The sequence below is a fragment of the Pleuronectes platessa genome, chromosome 7 (genome assembly GCF_947347685.1).
Source record: "Pleuronectes platessa chromosome 7, fPlePla1.1, whole genome shotgun sequence".
Classification (NCBI taxonomy): Eukaryota; Metazoa; Chordata; class Actinopteri; order Pleuronectiformes; family Pleuronectidae; genus Pleuronectes; species Pleuronectes platessa.
Genome location: NC_070632.1, coordinates 1,240,057 through 1,260,906, shown reverse-complemented (window position 1 = coordinate 1,260,906; position 20,850 = coordinate 1,240,057). Strand labels below are relative to the sequence as shown.

Here is a 20,850-nt window from a genome sequence, read left to right as displayed (position 1 = left end):
TCTACACTGTTGTGTGGTGCACACTCTCCTTAAAGGGACAGATAAGGGAAGTTTAAATCAACGTCTGGTTGGTTCAGTTGATCTCTAACTCACCCAGAACATCTCAATGTCTCCAGACTCTTCCTGTCCCCAAAACAGCAGGGGTCTGATTTATAAAGGGCTGCGTAGGATTTCTAAAAGTGTGCGTACGCAAAAGCTAATTCCGATTCATAAAACTGTGCGCACTCACACCTGAACGCAATTAAATGATGCTCCTGACCAATGGGTTTCCACCGTGAGTCCTGATGGAGGCACGGCATCAAGAGATGTGAAGAGGAAGTGAAACTTTCTGACACTGACATCGAGGTGTTCGTTAGTGAGGTGAAGAGCGACTTTATGGAACAGCAGTGATGTCACTAATAAAGAAAACACACTGACACTCTGCCGCTGCTGTGGATAACACAATGTGTGGATAACACAATGTGTGAGATCAGAAATCACTGAACCCTCTCTTCCTCCTCGTCCTTCATTCACATGCACACATCACACTGAACCCTGCACCACTGTCAGAACAGTATTTATTTATTTAGAGCATCGGACCGACTCCCTCACATCAGTGGATCCTCACCTCCACTGGGACATTATTTGGAAAATGTCTTCACTTCTTATAAGTGATCTCCTGTGCGCTCTGTGGCACGGTCATGTTCACTGCAGTGATCTGATGAGACACACACAGTGTTAGAAGATATAATTAAAAACTATTAATGACTCGGTTCTGTAACTCCGCGAGCAAAACTAAGCTGTTGGTTTTAATGTAAATGATGAAGTGGATCAATAATCTGCTTCAGGTCACCACCTCATGTCTGCGTCGCCACTTTCCCGTCTCACGCATGAGTCAGAGTTTGCTTAGAAATACAAACATTTTCCCGTCAAGTTCGTTTTTATGAATCCCAATTTTGGTGTGAGAAGTGAGGTACGCACGTTTCAGACCCTGATAACCTCAGTCAGCTTCCTGAAGACAGGTCCATGTGTGTGTCCTCAGAGACAGTGAGACAGTGTGTGTCCTCAGAGTCAGTGTGTGTCCTCAGAGTCATTGAGACAGTGTGTGTCCTCAGAGACAGTGAGTTAGTGTGTGTCCTCAGAGACAGTGAGTTAGTGTGTGTCCTCAGAGTCAGTGAGACAGTGTGTGTCCTCAGAGACAGTGAGTTAGTGTGTGTCCTCAGAGTCAGTGAGACAGTGTGTGTCCTCAGAGTCAGTGTGTGTCCTCAGAGTCATTGAGTTAGTGTGTGTCCTCAGAGACAGTGAGTTAGTGTGTGTCCTCAGAGACAATGAGACAGTGGGTGTCCTCAAAGTCAGTGTGTGTCCTCAGAGTCATTGAGACAGTGTGTGTCCTCAGAGACAGTGAGTTAGTGTGTGTCCTCAGAGTCAGTGAGACAGTGTGTGTCCTCAGAGACAGTGTGTCTTCTTGTCTTCCACTCGTCTTGTTAGTAAACAACAGATTCAGATCTCGTGACCTCGAGACGGTGTCGTCTTCATCTGATCTGAGACAGTTTGTCCTCTCACTTCATCAGTGAAGAACTGATCAGGTGGATCTTTGTCACAGCTCTGAGATCAGTGGGACTGAAGCCTCTCCTCATCACATGGTAACCAGGAGCTCTTTATACAGAGCAGAACCTCTGCTGAGGTCCATCTGTCTCCTCTGGTCCCAGTTTGTCAGAAGCAGATGTTCATCAACACACAGTGAAACATGGCTTCACCTGTAACAGCTGTGGCATCACAAGGGGGCGGGTTGTAGAGGGGCATTATGTGCCTCACTCTGGGAGTTGCTACCTCCCCACAAGATGGCTGCCGGGAGGACTGCATCTCCCAGAAGGCACTGCTGGGGGAGGTGCCAAGGTCTCCCTCATTAAAGCCGGAGCTCAGGTTTGCGGGGAGGAGAGGAGAACAAAGGAGTGGAGGCCACCACACAGCAGGGAGCCGGAGAAGGAGACCTGGACTAAGAGGTTGTGGAAAGGAACCCCCTGAGAAAGGAGTGGACGGAGGACTTATAATTATACTTTGAGGAACTTGATGTTTTGCCTCCGGAGAGACTTTTTGTGAACTTAATAAACCAGAATTGGTTTGAAACCTTTTGTAAGACTTCTCTTTGCTTCTGTGACGCACTGCCCTACTCCCTTTTTTAGTGGTTAAACCAACTGTGATACCACACAGCAGTAAATCCACCTCTCAGGTGTCCACTCTGCACTTTGACATGCAGAGGACACACACTGAGCTCTTAGCGTGTTCATTCCAACACGTGAACATGAAGCAGAGAGGAAGCTGCTCCACCTCTGAACAGGACTGAAGTCCCTGCTGCTCTTTCTACTGGATGAGCTGCATCACTGACTCACAGCTGATGAAGTGAGTCTCTGTGACACTGATGTCTTCTTCTCTCAACAGGTGGGAGGGGAGGTCTGAGTGGAGCTGAGTGGAGCTGAGTGTGAAGAGGACAGTGTGAAGAGGACAGTGTGAAGAGGACAGTGTGTGTGGACGGAGGCTGAGCTGTGTCCTGAGGATCCAGAGGCTGAAGCAGCAGCAGCTTGTGTGTAGTCTCCAATCTACACAACCCCTAATCTGCATGTGTTTGTGAGATGAAGCCGGAGCACCTGGAGAAAACACGGGGAGAACATGCAGACTCCACACAGGAAGACCCCATCTGAACCGGATTCAAACCAGCAACCTTCCTGCCCCGATTGTGTTTATTCACATGAAGAATGTGTTTATTGAAATGACACAACACAAGCAGAATATATAAACCCTCTATAAAGAGTCACATACAGTGTGTTTAAGTTTGTCTTTATTATTGTCCACCTTTGTCCCTCAGTGTGTCTCCATGTGTGTAGAACCACATTCTGTGTATATGTTTGTTTATGATCTTAAAGTTCCTGGATTCACGTCACAAATTGATTTAGTTCAACACAAAGTTCAACACATTGAAATCACTTTGAGTTTAAAATCAGAGTTTTGTCTTTGACACAAAAGATCAAAACTCTGGACTTAAAAATGGGACGTTTTCATTTCTGCATCAGGTGCAGAGCGGTGGTGGCTTTTCTACTTTTGACCCACAGGTGGCGCTGCAGTATAACAGCAGCACATCCCAGTCAAAGCCTTTATATTCAGTCTATGAGTCAAACACATGGATCATTTCCTCTGTGACAAACCAGATGTAACGAGAAGAAAAACATCTCAGAGAGAAAAGTTCTGTTTCTACTTGTCTCTGCTTTAATGCTCAATAAACATCCTTCCACCGACTTCACTGGAATCATGACTCAGCTTTTCTTTCCTCTTCAAACAAACTGGTGGAAACATCTCGTCCTTGGTGCAGGTAAAATAACAAAATCACCAGTTTGACATAATGGAAACCAGCAGAAGAAAAGTGAATGAGACATTTACAGTATTAAGAAGAGTCGATGAAGAGCAGAGCATCTTTAATTTTGAGGAAACTGTTTCATAAACATTTTACATATTTAATAGAAAACTGACCCGAGGACGTTTCATACAAACCCTAACCCACTTATAAGGAAAAGTTTGTGCTCGTAATGAGATTCTACATCTGATCAGTATGTCTCAATATAAACAGCCTGACAGCAGATCAATACATTTATTATGGATTATTTATCAGTGGATTTCATTCATTCACCATCACATCCAGTTGATGCACATTCCTCAACCTCTGCTCTGGTTTCAGGTTCGAGAGGATTTGTGGGAAAAGTCTCTGAAGTTCAGATGAAGATGATATTTATGTTTAGTAGAAGCAGTTTGAGATGAGATGGTGAAAGATCTTCGGTCCAGAAGGAGAAGAGCTCCAGACAGAACCACTTCTCCTCCCGGGGTTTATTCTCATTATATGAACGTTTTCTTCAACGTGGAACAAATCTGAATCCTCCTGTTGTTCTCCTCTCTGACTCAACGTGGAGGATTTGTCTTCACTTTGTGCTGCGTGACTTTAAATGGAATATTAAAATAAAATGTCCCTTTCATTGAACATATTGAAAACACATAGAACAGAACTCCATGTGTTTATCTGTTCATTGTTTCTACCTGAAGTTCTTTGCTCTGTTTTCTCCTCAGGATCATTAAACTCTTATCTTCAGTCCGGTTCTGGCTGGTTTGGGAACAGATTGGATTTGATCTGGTGCAGTTAATGGAGCTCACTGATTGGATTGAGGGCGACCACATGGCTTTCTGATGTTTTACAGAAGAAACATCTTTAAATACTTCACTGTGGATCCAAATGAGACACATGTGACCTGACAGAGGTTCATCAAAACGACATGAGGAGTCAGTTTACACAGAGATGTGGATGTGTGTGTGTGTGTGTGTGTGTGTGTGTGTGTGTGTGTGTGTGACAGGTTGCTCTCGGGAAAGTGAAGCAGAACATCGCACCAGTGAAGAACCAGTAGAAGACAAACTGACCCTGGACCAGGTTTCAACCTCACGGTTTATTACACAGAATCATATTCATCTCTTTTAGTTTGGTTCTGAATTCTCGTTTGTAAACAGACAAACTTACTGGTTCCACTGGTCTCAGTGTTATTTGTACTGAAAGTAATAAAGTTCTTCTGATGACGATCATCCTCTTTATTGACTGAATGAACATTTGTGTGAAGTAAAGTGTTGAAGTTCACGTTCCGGCTGCGTCGGGTCAGTTTGTCTTTTCACAAAGTGCGAGTGAAGAAGAGTCCAGAAGAAAAGAGGAAGACGTCTTCACTCCGCTGTCTGTCCCTCGTCCTAGCTTCTCTTCTTCAGCAGCTGGTTGAGGACGCTGGTCTGTCTCAGGGCTCTGAGGTTGGACACGTCCTCTGCGATCACCGGGACGTCCTCGCCGTGACTCGTCTCCTCACTTTCAGCCTCGTCACTGTCAGATAACGAACACAAGAGGGCGTCGTTCTCATACGTGGGGAAGTAATACCTGAGGAGAGAAGGACCACAGAGACGTTCACTCCTGAGTTCATAAGGATGAAGGAGCAGTGACCCCCCCCCCCCCCCCCACTGGGAAACAACTGAACCATGAAGACATGAACTGGTGTTGGACGCACTGCGGCTGGTCCCAGGTGGACACGTCTGGCAGCTTCATCACGTGACCTGCAGCCGCGATGTGGCGCAGCACGTCGGCTCTGGAGAGGAACTTCCCCTCGCAGCCGTAGCAGCGGCTCTGGTGGATCTGCCTCCGGATGAAGTTCACCAGTTTGACCTGCTGGTAGAACCTGAGGTCTGAGAGGAGCAGACAGCGAGAGGTGAACACAGAGCGTCTCATCAATATTCAAACGTCTGCATTTCAATCTGCATCGTCTGTGAATCTGTGAATCAAGACTCGAGTTCTGATCCGAGTCTGAAGCTTCACGTGTTTCTCTTCAGTTTCTGTGGATCTGGTTGGTTTTGGTTTCACATTGTGATTTAGGGACTGAAGAGTTTCGTGTCCTGCTTCTCTTCTGACTACACACTGTTGTTGCTTCTCTTGTGTAGAAGAACAAACAGTTGTGTAATCTGTTGAACTGCCTGAAGAAAAAGATCTCATGTCACAGATGATGCAGGTTCTGGAGGTTGCTGATGTTTCACTCACTGAGTTCTGTCCTCAGCTTGTGAAGATCGAAGTCGTGTGAGTCCTGAAACAAACAACACAATAACAAAACCCCACAAAGCTTCAGTTGTTGTAAAGCTCATCACACAACAGGAAATCAAATGAAGACCGAGGTGAGGATTTGAGATTCTGATAACAAAACAAACCAAGGTCTCAGTTTCCTTTGAGGTGCGACACATCAAGTCGTGAACAGAATTCAAACCTGCTTCATAATATTCACACATATTTAAGTCCTGGACACGTCAGTGGACTCGGAGCAGAGCGGTTCTGGTTCTGCAGGTGGTTCAGGTTCAGCTCCTCCTGATTTACCTTCATGTGTGTGTAGATCTGCTCCATCGTCTCCGACTGATCATCACAGAACAGACACACAGCCGACGGGGGGTGAGCCTGCCAGTCCGACCAATCACTGAGGACGACACAGACACAGACTGAAGTGTGTCGCACTCCTCCTCGGAATCTGCTCGTCTTTCTTTTCTACGTGTTCTAACTCTGCCTCCTGATGAAGATACTCACTCGTCATCATCGTTGTCGACCAGTTCGCGGTCGTCCTCGCTCTGCACCTCCTCCCACGTCTTCCCCAGCTCCTGACACCAGAGGGAACAATCAGAATGTATCTGGTGCTGTGATCAACAGATAACAACTGACACTGATCAAGTGAGAATGTGTCTGTAGCTTTGTGTTGATTGAAGATGTGTCTGATTGAAGCAACACAAAGAGACGACAACGTGCCACAGTGTGAGTTTAACAGAGGAAGAGGACTCTGAGCCTCAGACTGATTCACCAGGTAGTTGATGATGTAGAAGCGGTCGTACTCGCTGTTGCTGGCGTTGATGCGACGATGAGCTTTCTTCCTCATGTGATCTTTCAATGTGGTTTTATCTCTGAACGTCTTCTCACAGTACAAACACTGCAGACTGAGCAGAGGAAGCACAACACAACATTAACACACAAGAAGACAACACTTGATTAAATCTGTTCTAAACTTAACACAATGACCTGACATCTGCAGAGCATCAGCTGTCATTCATGATGTGATCAGTTTCTGATATTGAACAGATGATGAATCAATAATCAAACCCATTGGAACGTGTCTGATTCCTACTTGTCCAGTTTGTTCTGCAGCGTGTCCAGGAACTCGTTGCAGAACACGATGTTGTCCGGGAGTCCGATGCTGAAGGAATGTTCTCGGGCCATGTGGTTCAGCAGAGATGACCTGGAGATGATCAATAAATATAACTGACAGTATATTTATTTAAAATATCCACTACTAGATTATTTAAAAATATTCATGTAACATCGGTTCTGCTCTCATGGAAAAAGTAGATTCTGGATTTCTTTCCCCTGATTTTCAGAGTAAATCCTGAAATATAACCAATATATTTCATGTTTCATTTGTATTTCTGGTTCATGTTCCATCAGGAGGTGTTTTTATTTAAAGCTTCATGTGAAGAACCTGTTTCCAGCGAACTCGTCGCTGCAGAACATGCAGAGACGCTGGAAGCTGCCGTCGTCTCTCTCCTGCTGCTGCTGCTCCAGCACCTCCTCCTGCCAAGAGAAACCACACTGAGGAAACACCACAGAAGAAGAAGAAGAAGTCCTCCTCCTAAACCAAACCCCGAGGACAGGGAGTGTGTGTTTATCCACAGAATCTGATTGGTTGGACTCACCAGTCGTTTCTGTTGGAGCCTCTCTCGGAGGAGTCGGTCTTCTGGAAGAACGTCACACAGCAGGAAGTAGTTCTCTTGTTTCTCTGGAAGAACAAATTGTTTTCAGAGTCGTTTGAAGACAAAGTTTCAGTTAAATTCCAAATTGAGTAAGTACAAATTCTACTTTCCAGTAGAACAAGTACCTGAGAGAGGAGAGGAGCTGAGTCAGCAGCATGAAGCCGTCTCCACTGACTCTCACCAGAGGAACCTCACTGGGTTCTACTTTGATTTAGCTTCTTCTCTCTCGCTCACGTTTCCACCTTTGTCTCCATGAAACAACCAAAGTCTCACAAGACTCATGAGTGAGACGTCTCCTTGAATAATGTGTGATGTTACCAGACTCTTAGCAAAGACCCAGAATAACAGTTTGAGCTTTTTATTGGGGATTAATATATATTAAGTTATCAGAAAACCAGCTTAACAATATGATTTATGATATTTAGGACCAGTGTGAACAGTTATCCTGTTACAAACCATCTGAGCTGCACAGAGAAGATTCCATGTGATCTACTGGTGTGTCCCTCTGCTCCCGACTGGTTTGAATTTGTCTCGTTCTACACGATTAACAGAAGTCGTTAATTAACCCGTTCACGCTCAGAGGAAATCACTGAACAGGATCCTGGAGCCAAACTGAAATCACCACATCAACAATGTGACGTGTTTAAAGATCCTCAGGTTGTGTGTCTTTGTGTGTGCGTCTCAGTTCATGAGCTTTTTCTTGGTTCTGGTGTTTTTATTGATCTGGTTCCTTTCTGTGTAAATAACCTCTGACCTCTGACCTCCTCACCCCCTCACACAAGGTCCTAATGTTGGTCACACAAAGGTCACGCAGGTGGATCCCAGCTCCAGTCGCTGGTTTAACTGGTTCACGTCTGTGCAGGTGTCACCGTGTTGCTCTCTGACGCTCTTCATGCTGCTCGTGGCTGAGATCATGACGTCAGACTCTGTTCCTCTGATCGGTGAGAACCTCCGTCAGTGTCTCATCTGTCTTCTCGTCCTTCATCCCTCCGTCACCTTGAAGTTGAAGCTTCTCACATATCTTCTCTCCTGGTGCCTCAGCTCAGCGTCAGCCGGGGGTCACTGCGACGCCACCCACAGGTAACCAATGGATTCCAGGGCGTGGAGGGTTTGCACTAAGCCACGCCCCCCGAACCAGAGCTCCTGTTTCCGCAGCTGGTGGGAGGCGGCATGGCTGGCGAGGAGGATGTGCTGAGAGCAGGGGGGCGGAAGAAGAGTCGGAGCGGGAGGGAGCTCAATGCTGGAGGCGGAGCTTAACCAGATCCTGGAGGAGGTCAGGTACATCGCCGGGCGTTTCCGGGGGCGGGACGAGGAGGAGACGGTCTGCAGCGAGTGGAGGTTTGCTGCTGCGGTGATCAACTGCTTTTGTCTGGTGGCGTTCTCAGTCTTCACCATCATCTGCACCATCGCAATCCTCATGTCGGCCCCCAACTTCGTGGAGGCCATTTCCAAAGACTCCTCCAGCTGAGTTTCTTTACTTCAGTCCACAAACCAACGTGTCAGACGCCCGAGGTCAGTGTTGAGGTCAGTGTTGAGGTCAGTGTTGAGGTCAGTGTTGAGGTCAGTGTCTGAGGTCAGTGTTGAGGTCAGTGTTGAGGTCAGTGTTGAGGTCAGTGGCTCCTGTGGAAGATGTTTGGTTTTATCAAATTCGTGATGTTTAAAATCACAAAAACAATCATTGGACCTCGTAAGTGGAATTTCAACCTAGTCAATTTAGTAAATATCCTTTTCTATTAGCAGCCATTGATATGAATCATTTTAAACTTTACAATAATTGTTCCTCTGCGGATTCCTTGATAAACTCAACATTTTTCCATGTTAGCTCAGAGAAAACTGTGTGTTTACATCTTGTGTCGGTTCTAACTCTAATCAACTGACACTCAGACAGAACGTCCTGCAGCTGCTCCACAGAAGAATAAAGATAATGATGGTGATGATGATGTCCTCCTGGTTTGAAAAGGGCCAAACAGCTGCTCGGAATCGAACCACCGGAAGCTTTAAAGCTACAAATGAATCTCTATTTTTCGTATACGTTTTTTTAAATCCATCATCCAATAAAAATTGTTGTGACAGTGACCAGACGTGTGTTGTTCTATTTGTTCTGAACGTTGTCAGTTGGAAACAATGTCAATTTTAGATTATTTTTAAATTTGAGATCATTTTGGAAGAAAAATCTGGACTTTAACTCAACTTTCATGTTGTAGTAGTGCCCTAAAAAAATAAATTGATAATATGTACTAAAGTAAAAGTACCATATTAACTTTGCAACTTCAAAGTAACTAAATACTTGCTTGTAAATATCCACATGAGAGGAAGACGCTGCCCCTGGTGGTCAGCAGCAGCAGCACAGACAACATTCACCTCAGATGAGAAAGAACGAGTCGAATGTTTCAGAATAAAACAGATTTAATCTTTATTTGACATAATGTCCGTCAGAGTCGAGGAGCTTCTGTAAAACCTGGATCTGTAAAGACACATAAAACATTTCTGTTTCTCTGAGCTCATTTAATGTGTCACTGATATTAACTGAGTAATTTTTGATTTGTTATAAATGTCAGCCTTAACCAGAGCCTGAACCAGAGGCGGAACCAGAGCCTGAACCAGAGCCTGAACCAGAGGCGGAACCAGAGCCTGAACCAGAGCCTGAACCAGAATCGGAACCAGAGCCTGAACCAGAGCCTGAACCAGAGGCGGAACCAGAGCCTGAACCAGAGCCTGAACCAGAGCCTGAACCAGAGCCTGAACCAGAGCCTGAACCAGAGGCGGAACCAGAGCCTGAACCATGCAGGTAGAGATGCTCCTCTTGTTCCTTGGAGGCTTCGTGAAGCAACGATAGAGAAAATCTGAGCTGAAAAACAGCTTCTCCTCCTAATAAGTTGTTGTTTGTGATGTTTTCAGGCGGAGGAGGAGGCAGCGTCCCCTGGCAGTCACATCGTAGAAATCCAGTCTTTAAAGAGTGACATACAAACTCAAGAACCAGAAGGAGGAGGAGGAGGAGGAGGAGCCACACAAAGTGTCCTGGGTCCAGCTGTGACTGTGAGCAGCTGTTTGAAATATCGTTTTTATTGTTATTTAAACTGAACAGATCTGTCCTCGACCTCTCAGTTCTTGCAGGCGCCTCCCAGCGGAGACCAGGACTACACCGACCTCAACTCCTTCAGGTCAGAGACCATTTACACTGGAACTGGTTTAGTTCAACTAGAAACATCTCACTGTGGTTGTGTCTCTAGACTCACATGACGTCACTGTGACCTCTGACCTGTGATCAGTTCATCTGTGAGTGACAACCTGAATCATGTTGAATGTGTTATCAGGTCACACTGACCTTTGACCTCACACCAACGTCAGGATCTTGAATGATCAGAGAATCCAGCTGAGCTCTCGTGAAGCTGCTTCATTCAGTGTTTTACTGGTTGAATCTGTTCTTGTGGCAGAAATTCCATGTTTTGTGTTGTAGAAAGTTCTTAAAGCTACAGAATGCACGAGTCCCCTTCAGTTCTGATGAGTTATCTTTGGTCCTGCAGGGCGCTGCTGGAGCGGGACCGGCTCCTCGAGGGTCTGAGGCTGCAGCTCCAGACCAAAGAGAAGGAAGTGGACCATCTCTTCCAGAGGAACAGCTTCCTGGCCAGAGAGGTCCACTACCTGGGCGACGTGGTCCAGCACCTGAACCAGAACCTGGCTGAGCAGGAGGCCGGCCAGCAGGAGGCCCGAGAGAGGATCAGATCTCTCCTGATCCCTCATGCTCCTGCTGTCCCCCCCTGCGGACCAGTCACCCAACCTGCTGTGGACCCAGAACATCTCCTCCGGCTGAGCCGCGTGACGCGTGAGCTCAACATCTCCAACAAGCAGCTCGGCTCCACGGTTCATCAGGCGATGGACGACATGAGGAACCGGCTGGAGCAGCTGAAGGGCGCCACGGGGGAGTTGGCCCAGGTGGAGCAGGAGGCGGCCGGGGAGGTGGAGGAGCTGCGGTCGCTCTACAGGAGGGAGGCAGGGGAGAGGAGGAGCCTTCACAACAAGCTTCTGGAGCTGCAGGGAAACATCCGGGTGTTCTAGCTACTTCAATCAAGGTGCAGAGCTACTGCGTGAGTGGTGACAAGTCGCCGACTGCGCCTGGCCACCGGTGAATAAATATCTGTGTGTGTCTGTGTGTGTGTGTGTGTGTTGTCTCCAGGTGAACCTGCTGGTTCCTGTGTGTTACCTGATGTTCTGGGCCCTGCTGCTGGGATTCAGTCTCTACTCGGAGCCGGTGGTTTGTGGCGTCGGCCTCGTCATCATGCTCACCGGCGTCCCCGTCTACTTCCTGGGTGTTCACTGGAGAGAAAAACCAAAGTGTATCTACAGCTTCATCGGTGAGTTTCTCACACACTGAGGACTGGCTGCAGTGTTGGTGCTTAACCCCCCCTCCTCCATGTTAGCTGATGGGACTTGAACCAAACAAAGAAAATCAAAGAAGACCTTAAATAAATGGTTTCAAGAAGTGAATTCAGTTTCTTTAAGGACGGTCCAGTCTCAGTTTGGATTCTCTCAGTCTCCCTCACGTGTCTGATCAGTAACTTGAGACTTGTCTCTTCCTGCAGAGAGGGCGACCTACGTGGGCCAGAGGTTGTGCTTCGTGGTCTTTCCTCAGATCGACCCCATCGAGAACGCCGACCCCTCAGAATGGACTGACCGCTCGTCACGCAGGAGCAGTTTGTCCTAAAACTCTTTTCTGAATACATGAAGATGTTTCCAGTCCAGACACCGGCTCCTGCTCTGGGATCTGCCGGTTTGACCTTTCACCTTCTGAGACTCTTTATTTGTGCTCGGGCCGCCTGCACTTTTTATTTCTTTTCCTCTTTTTTTACTAAGTCGACAAACACAAAAATCTAATGTCGACAGAGCGACACTGTGAAAATGACTTTAATTCCCATTTTGGAGGAATTTGTTCCTCTTGTGTAACACGACTGGACGACGTGTTTTGTGCCTTTAGACCTTTTCACACCAAGTCCACACAGATCCAGAGTCAGGAATCTGAATACAGTCAGAAAACACACGTGTGCATCAGGTCTGGTACAAAATATCTACATGTTTCTAAACCGTGATAAGTTTGATCTACATCTTCTCTTCTGTGTTTCTGACTGAGGAACCAGAGGGAAATGATCTTCTTCAGGATAATGTTTCTAAACGTTTGATTATTTTATTTTCATTTAAAGCTGCTTTCAAACTGATATGTTCCTGAAATGTTCTGGAGGAACAGACACGTCTGAGTCAGTGTCTCTGGACATGTTCTGGATCTTCTCCTGCAGCCTCCTGGTAACATGTGTGTAACATGTCAGAGTGAGTCCATGTGAGGAACCAGCAGTACAATGTGTGGAAGCTTCCCAGTGAGCGAGTGGACGTGTTGATGAGGTTTCTAACACGTGACGTGAAACTGAAGAACACAAACATCTCAGGATGAAGAAGAGGAGCCGGACACGTAGAAGACGAAGACGTCCACTTGGAAACACGAGGAGGTTCCAGATCTTCTGGTGATGAGGGCCGACTCCGGTGTGGATGAGCTGTAAACAACAACACTGATCTTTCCACAGCAGAGTTTATACGTCATGTCCCGCCTCCTGCTGCTCTACAGGCTCCTCCCCTCGACCAAGGCTCCGCCCCTCGCCTGGATGTTCCCACATGTTCCTGTTTGAACGAGTCGGACCCGACAACCTGCTGCTGCTCTTCAAACACTAACTACACAGAAAGTCCAGACAACATTTACACAGTGCTGGTTTGAAGCAGTCACATGTGATTATTAATATTTTCACACACGTAGTTGTTGTGTGTGGATAAACAGCACAACTTCCTTTACACTTGTGTCCAATGTGTCCCAACATGTCTCTGAACAGTGTCCCGATGTGGTTCCATCACGTTTCGCCCTCAGTGCGTCTGATCATGTTTAAATGAAGCTGTGAACTTCTGCTGAGTTCTGCTGCAGTTTGAATTACTCATAACGATTTTCCTCCAGAAGGAAAGTTTGCAAAGTTAATTCTGTATTTGGAATTCAAGTCTTTAACAGACCTGGAGTCAGTGTAAGGATCTGAGAGCTGCAGTGATATCATTTACCTTCTCAGTGTCAGTGACAACTTGACAACAGAACATTCGGCTGAAGATAAATGGAAGTTTTTCCAAATCCTGCAGAGACATGAATCCTTAATAACGGACATGTTCTGTACTGATGATCTGACTTTGTCTCCCCCGTCTTCAAAAACTTCAGATTCATCTTAATGAAGAAAATCCTGACGCGTCCAATCGCTGATTTAAAAAGTATTTTCATCGTCTTATCTCCTAGAACCTGGTTCAATAATCCAGAACAAGGATCTGAACCTATGGAGGAATGAACCGTCCTCAGAATCTAAAGTGTCCAATCCTGTGTGTCATGTGACTCCTGGGGATGATGTCATCAGGGGCTCAGTCCAGTTTTAACTGGCTCAGGATGAAGCTACTGGAACAATATGTGTAAAGTGACTTGGTGTGAAAAGGCCTTTACTGGGGAAATGTATATTTAATATTGCTTATTAACTGATTCACCATATTAGACTTTAATATATGTTGCGAGTGCCTTTTGTTGTGTGTTTTGCATTTTGCACTTTGGTCTTCTACACAAGTTGCTCTGGTCAGTAAACAGCCAGGGGGCGCTGTGTGCCCGAGATGGAGTGTGTTAACCGTTAACCCAGTAGCTGTGTGTTCACCTCACCTTCATCTGATCTACTGACTGTGAACACACCTAGACACTTTCTCACAGGTCGTGTTTTTACAAAATAAAAGTCTAATGTTATTAAAGTATGTGACTGAGAGAGAAGCGTCCACGTCCTGAATCTCTCTGACCTCTGACCTGTGATTTAACAGACGTGTCACATGACACATGTTGTTTCTAACTGAGCCTGAACACGAGCCCGTCGTCTTAGTCCAATAATTATTTTAGACTTTTACACTGATCTGATAAATAAAAACGAGGATATGTGAAAACAGATTTGTGTGAGACACGTGTTTCAAACCATAGCAGTGGATGTTCCTGCTCAGATGTTTGTGTTTGAATGGAAAACAGGTTTATTGTGAAAGAGTTAAAATCCAAACTCACTTGTTTCAGCACAAAACGTCTCTGGTGTTAATTTGTTCTTCTGATTCGAGCAGTTGAATAAAATCTGTGTCTCAAAACCACGAAGCATTCGAACTGTGTGTAAATCAAAAGTGATTAAAGATGGATGACATGAGGACTCCCAGGACTGAAGCCAGTCGCCCCCTGGTGGCAGACTGCAGGATAGGTCATACACCCCACCTCCTCCATGTTAGCAGATGGGACACGGGATAAACAAAAACAAAAGAAACTAAATCTGAGTAGAAGTTAAATAAATGTTTGTAAAGATGTTTCAGTCGTTTGTTCAAGTTTCTGATCAGTTTGGTTTGAATCAGTTATTGATGAAAACAAGTGTAGACGTGATGATTGACAGATGAGACTGACTCCTGTTGGAGACCCCAGTCAGGACTCAGTGTGAAAGTGAAGATCTGGATTCATGGTCCCACACCGTCCATTATGAACTAAATACATGATCATAAGTTTGTTATCCACATCATAACATCACAATAAAACATGAACTGTGAACCAGTTCAACTGGTTTTAAGAGTAGGTTGGTTTAAGAACTGGTTCCACAGGGAGGAGGAGCATGAGAACAGGGAGCGGTCAGACTCCATTTTCACCTGGACGAGCAGAAGGAAGGAAAGTGAGCAGGTGAGTGTGAACACAACTTTCTGAAAGTTTCACTGTCTCACTCTCACACCTGCTGTTAACATCCGTCTGCTGATCACATGACTCTAAGTTTGTCAGTTCACACCTGGTGACAGACGTCATGTGATCGGATCCCAGAGACAGATGTGAACAGCAGGTCTGGATCAAAGAGCCTTCAAAGGACTAATTAACAGAGTTAACTCACAGCTTCACTTTTTATCTTCATCTGTTCATCAAGTGTTTAATAACACAACGTGTTTTCACAATCATACATTACAGCAGTGGTCACCAACCAGTCCAGAGTCTTCACTGTGGATCCCAGTAAAGCTCTGGACTTACTGGCTGAGCTGTGAGTACACACACACACACACACACACACACACACATATATAATGTAGTTGATTGGTCTGAGTGTAGAAAAGGAAATGCTCAAGTTGCAAAAATACTATTTTTGGAGAGAGAGAGAGACAGAGTGACAGAGAGAGAGAGAGACAGAGAGACAGAGAGAGAGAGAGAGAGAGAAACAGAGAGACAGAGACAGCGAGAGAGAGAGACAGAGAGACAGAGAGAGAGAGAGAGAGAGAGAAACAGAGAGACAGAGACAGCGAGAGAGAGAGAGAGAGACAGAGTGACAGAGAGAGAGAGAGACAGAGAGACAGAGAGAGAGAGAGAGAGAGAGAAACAGAGAGACAGAGACAGCGAGAGAGAGAGAGAGAGACAGAGTGACAGAGAGAGAGAGAGACAGAGAGACAGAGAGAGAGAGAGAGAGAGAAACAGAGAGACAGAGACAGCGAGAGAGAGAGAGAGAGAGAGCCTATTGTCCTTCCTGAGGTTTCTGATGTGATCACTGTATTTCCTTGTATATAAGTATTCCTGTGTACTCAAATAAATACCAGTAGTACAAACTATGAAGCTCTGCATCTATTTCACAATAAAACATTTAAAAAATAAATGAATTGAATCAGTCGACAGAAACGCTGGAGTGCTTTTATTTTGAAATGGGTAGGCTACAGGAAGTGTTGAATATATTTGTGTTTGTGACGTTTTCAACAGATAAACATTGAAACTGGTGTGTAAGATCATTTCACTGTGTTCTGCTGTAAACTGAGCGCAGAACCAGAAGGAAATAGACCAGACCTTGAATATCTAGAAGAGCAGCGTGGCCTGAACCACAACTGAGCCGCAGCCGGTGCAACATGGACGAGGACACTTCAGAGCAAGTTGGACCCTCAACCACAAAGTAAGAGACCTGCTACAAACATGTGAAGCTCCAAACTGAATCCTCACAGAATGAACCAGTGAATGATGTGTTCTGAATAAAAGCATGTTTGTGTTTGCAGAGGTCAGGACCACAGACTGAGAGCAGAGTCTCCAGGGTTCAGCTGTCTGTCTCTGAAGAGTGACTGGTCCATGTTTGAGCCTCTGAACTTCAGTAAAGAACCTGGACCCTCACACACAAAGTAAGAGACTGTTTCTACTGGGACCTGCTCTGAAGAGGATCTAGTTTCCTCTAGTGTGGCCCCTGCATTAGGACACAGCTTCATTGAAGTTGGTGACTAATCTCTCAGAATCACTCAAAGAGCTCAGACCTCCACCAAGAACCAACACGCTCCTTATGAAACCACTTTGAAATCCACTAGAGACTCATTTTGATTTGGATCTGCACCAAATTCCACACACTGGTAAACATCAGTCCTCTGAACATGTCTGTGAAAGAGGACCCCCCCCCCCCCGATCTGGTTCACAGACCACAACCTTCCACCAAGTTTACTGGTAATCTGTCATTTTTTATAATCCCACTAACGAACCAACCAACACACAAACATACTGGGTGAACACAAAACCTCCTTGACAGAAGTGATGACAACCTGTGACTGTGACATGTGAGTTATCAGGACATGTCTTCACAGGGAGAGGAAGAGGAGTCATGTTTCTGAGGAGGAGCAGTCGTCCTGCTGTGCTTCGTGTCAGGACGTCCTGAAGGATCCAGTCTCCACCAGCTGTGGACACTGGTTCTGCAGACAGTGCATCACCTCATACTGGGACCAGTCTGGTTCTTCAGGAGACTCCTCCTGTCCCCAGTGTGGACAAAGATCCAGAACAGGAGCTGGAGGTCAGACAGCCGGTCAGAGCAGCACTGTACATGTGTCTGCTGATGTCTTCACTTCTGACAACAGCACATGTGGTTTTATTTTGTTCCTTCATACAGCATCAACATTTAACATCGTTAGAAAAGCACAAAGTTAAAAAGATTTTATTTTCTGTAGTTTTTCTGTTTCTGATGAAAACAATCAGCAGATTCTCAGATTCTCTGTCTCTCACATTGTTTCTTGTCTTTCAGCAGATCGTGGTCTGCAGGAGGTTTCAGATGAACATAAGCTCAGTGTGAGGAGGAGATGTGAACATGTGACTGAAGGAAGTGATGAAACAGGAAGTAGAACCCTCCTCAACAGGATCTACACTGAGCTCTACATCACAGAGGGACAGAGTGAAGAGGTTAATACTCAACATGAGGTGAGGCAGCTTGAGACGGCTTCCAAGAAGAAGATCCTCCACGACACTCCCATCAAGGTCCACGACATCTTTAAAGCCTCCACTGACCAGCAGAGCAGCATCAGAGTCGTCCTGACCAACGGCGTCGCTGGAGTTGGAAAAACCTTCTCGGTGCAGAAGTTCACTCTGGACTGGGCAGAGGGTTTAGAGAACCAGGATGTGGGTCTGCTGGCTGTGCTTTCATTCAGGGAGCTGAACCTGGTGAAGGACCAGCAGCACAGTCTTCTCACGCTGCTCCATGTTTTCCATCCAGAGTTACAGAAGCTCACTGCAGAGACGCTCGCTGTCTGTAAACCTTTGTTCATCTTTGACGGCCTGGATGAAAGCAGACCTTCTCTGGACTTCAACCACAGGGAGCTTGTGTCTGAGGTCACACAGAGGTCATCAGTCAACGTGCTGCTGACAAACCTCATCCGGGGGAATCTGCTTCCCTCGGCTCTCGTCTGGATAACCTCCAGACCTGCGGTGGCCAATCAGATCCCTCCTGCATGTGTTGACAGGGTCACAGAAGTACGAGGCTTCACTGAGGCCCAGAAGGAGGAGTACTTCAGGAGGAGATTCAGTGATGAAGAGCTGTGCAGCAGAATCATCTCACACATCAAGACGTCCAGGAGCCTCCACATCATGTGTCAAATCCCAGTCTTCTGCTGGATCATTGCTACAGTTCTGGAGCACATGTTGACCACAGACCAGAGAGGAGAGCTGCCCAAGACCCTGACTGACCTGTACTCACACTTCCTGCTGGTTCAGACAAAGAGGAAGAACAACAAGTACGGTGAGGGACATGAGACGAGTCCACAGCAGCTGACGGAGGCTGACAGGGACGTTCTCCTGAAGCTGGGGAGGCTGGCACTTAAACATCTGAGGAAGGAAACATCATGTTCTACCATGAAGACCTGGAGCGGTGTGGTCTTAATGTCACAGAGGCCTCGGTGTACTCAGGAGTTTGTACTGAGATCTTCAGAAGAGAGTGTGTGATCTTCCAGAAATCAGTCTACTGCTTTGTTCATCTGAGCGTTCAGGAGTTTCTGGCTGCAGTCTACATGTTCCACTGTTACACCAAGAGGAACACAGAAGAACTCAACAACTTCTTGGGAACATATGGGAACACAGACAGTACCTTCTCCCTGGATGACCTCCTGAAGAGAACCATGGAGAAATCCCTCACCAGTACAAATGGTCATCTGGACCTGTTTGTTCGCTTCCTTCACGGCCTCAGTCTGGAGTCCAACCAGAGAGTCTTAGGAGGCCTGCTGGGTCGGAAAGAGAACAATCCAAAGATCATCCAGAGAATCTTAGGAGGCCTGCTGGGTCGGACAGAGAACAATCCAGAGATCATCCAGAGAGTCATCAACAACCTGAAGGAGATGGAGAGTGATGACATTTCTCCTGACAGAAGCATCAACATCTTCCACTGTCTGACTGAGATGAACGACCACTCAGTTCATCAGCAGATGAAACAGTTCCTGACGTCAAAGAACAGATCAGAGGAGGAACTCTCTGAGATCCACTGCTCAGCTCTGGCCTACATGCTGCAGATGTCAGAGGAGGTTCTGGATGAGTTGAACCTGTCAGAGTTCAACACATCACACCAGGGTCGACGGAGACTGATCCCAGCTGTGAGGAACTGCAGGAAGGCTCGGTGAGTCCAGACATGATCAATAACATGTTCAATCAGTGGAGATGAGTCGTTCTTCAAATACACACATACGACCATGTGGTGTGCAAGGGAGGTTATTGTTTATACTGTATATATATTTATATATATAGATATATATGATCACACAAACACTCTTCGAAATCACTGTCCGTACATCAGAAAGTTTACACATCTCCTGCCCTAAAACTAAAAACACACCTCCTCCGACTATACCTAAAAAAAAAAAGAGGTTCATGTATATACTGTATATATTTTTATTTATTTATACACAAAATATACACTTTATATATATATGATCAAACAGGAAGGCTCGGTGAGTCCAGACATGATCAATAACAATCAGTGGAGATGAGTCGTTCTTCAAATACACTCAGTGTGTGTGTGTGTGATAAAGTTATTATTATTATGTACACGTACATTCTCATTGTTCTCATGTACATATGAGAACAACTAGATAGGTCACTGTGACCTTTGACCTCTGACCTCCTGAATCTAATGAGTTCCTCTGTTAGTCTGAATGAACGCTTGAACCAAATCTGAAAGGATTCTCTTGAGGAGTTTTTAACAAAGAGGGGATTTACCAGGGTGAGGGTCACATGATCACGTTTTGTATGAATGTTGTGTTTTCTGATTTAATTCTCACAGATTTGATATTTTCTTTAATTACAGACTCTGGTATTGTGGACTCTCAGAGACTCACTGTGAAGTCGTGGCCTCAGCTCTGAAGTCAGACCCCTCACATCTGAGAGAACTGGATCTGAGTAACAACAATCTGCAGGATTCAGGAGTGAAGCTGCTGTGTTCTGGACTGGAGAGTCCAAACTGTCGACTGGAGACTCTGAGGTCCTTAAATCCTTCTTCACTTTTCAGACTTTCTTTCTTATTGGGTCATTATTTATTTAAATTGTCTCAGTTCTGCTCTGCTCACTGTCCCTCAGTCATCTGTCCCTCACCCAGCCTGTCAGTCACGTCCACCTCATCAACTCCATTCACCTGCACTCACCTGCTCCTGATCACTAAGAAAGTGTCAGTAAATAACATGTGGACTGAGGCCGAGCACTCGTCCTCCTCAGGTTTTCAAAATAAGACACATTCTTATTGAAACACGTTGGACAGTTGATAAGTATAGAAACTAACAGGAAGTGACATCAGGAGCCATCCCTACTTTAAACAGTGTTTAATTACACAAACCTGCTCAGTGACCAACACACAGAGAAGAAGCTGATGAATGAAACAATGGTCCAACATGTCTGATCTGATATTTATCTTCAGGTCACAGACTGGACTGAGGTCAGCAGCATGTTGAGAGTCTGTGTTGACATGATGACGATCCACAACAACAGGAGGACACATTCTAATATTCATATTTCTTTATCCAGGTTGATTGGCTGCAGACTGTCAGAGATCAGCTGTTCTTCTCTGGCTTCAGCTCTGAGGTCAAACCCCTCTCATCTGAGAGAACTGGATCTGAGTATCAACAAGCTGAAGGACTCAGGAGTGAAGGAGCTGTGTGGTTTTCTACAGAGTCCAACCTGTCGACTGGAGACTCTGTGGTCAGTTCACTGAC

At 45.8% G+C, this 20,850-nt stretch overlaps 4 protein-coding genes across 4 annotated transcripts in view; 3 read left to right on the top strand and 1 right to left on the bottom strand.

Moving 5' to 3' along the window:
- LOC128444271 (NACHT, LRR and PYD domains-containing protein 12-like) overlaps nucleotides 1–20,850 on the top strand; it is a 330,858-nt gene that overhangs the window by 71,011 nt on the left and 238,997 nt on the right. The window contains exons 10-11 of the mRNA XM_053426645.1: nucleotides 19,953–20,126; nucleotides 20,663–20,836. Of these exons, the coding sequence (XP_053282620.1) occupies nucleotides 19,953–20,126; nucleotides 20,663–20,836 (348 nt within the window). The remainder of the gene's footprint in view (nucleotides 1–19,952; nucleotides 20,127–20,662; nucleotides 20,837–20,850) is intronic.
- LOC128444274 (NLR family CARD domain-containing protein 3-like) overlaps nucleotides 1–20,850 on the top strand; it is a 146,184-nt gene that overhangs the window by 6,385 nt on the left and 118,949 nt on the right. The window contains exon 3 of the mRNA XM_053426661.1: nucleotides 14,998–15,073. Coding sequence (XP_053282636.1) covers nucleotides 15,009–15,073 — 65 coding nt within the window. The 5' untranslated portion in view covers nucleotides 14,998–15,008. The remainder of the gene's footprint in view (nucleotides 1–14,997; nucleotides 15,074–20,850) is intronic.
- Nucleotides 4,390–8,238, bottom strand: LOC128444013 (zinc finger protein 277). The gene is made up of 10 exons (XM_053426301.1): nucleotides 8,193–8,238; nucleotides 7,267–7,349; nucleotides 7,053–7,144; nucleotides 6,702–6,812; nucleotides 6,381–6,513; nucleotides 6,113–6,183; nucleotides 5,909–6,005; nucleotides 5,582–5,624; nucleotides 5,058–5,232; nucleotides 4,390–4,930 (listed from the first exon to the last, which is right to left on the bottom strand). Exons 1-10 carry the CDS (start codon nucleotides 8,236–8,238, stop codon nucleotides 4,750–4,752), a joined length of 1,032 nt encoding a protein of 343 aa, XP_053282276.1. The 3' UTR covers nucleotides 4,390–4,749.
- On the top strand, nucleotides 11,489–14,634 carry LOC128444309 (large neutral amino acids transporter small subunit 2-like). The gene is made up of 2 exons (XM_053426712.1): nucleotides 11,489–11,675; nucleotides 11,904–14,634. Exons 1-2 carry the CDS (start codon nucleotides 11,528–11,530, stop codon nucleotides 12,023–12,025), a joined length of 270 nt encoding a protein of 89 aa, XP_053282687.1. The 5' UTR covers nucleotides 11,489–11,527; the 3' UTR covers nucleotides 12,026–14,634.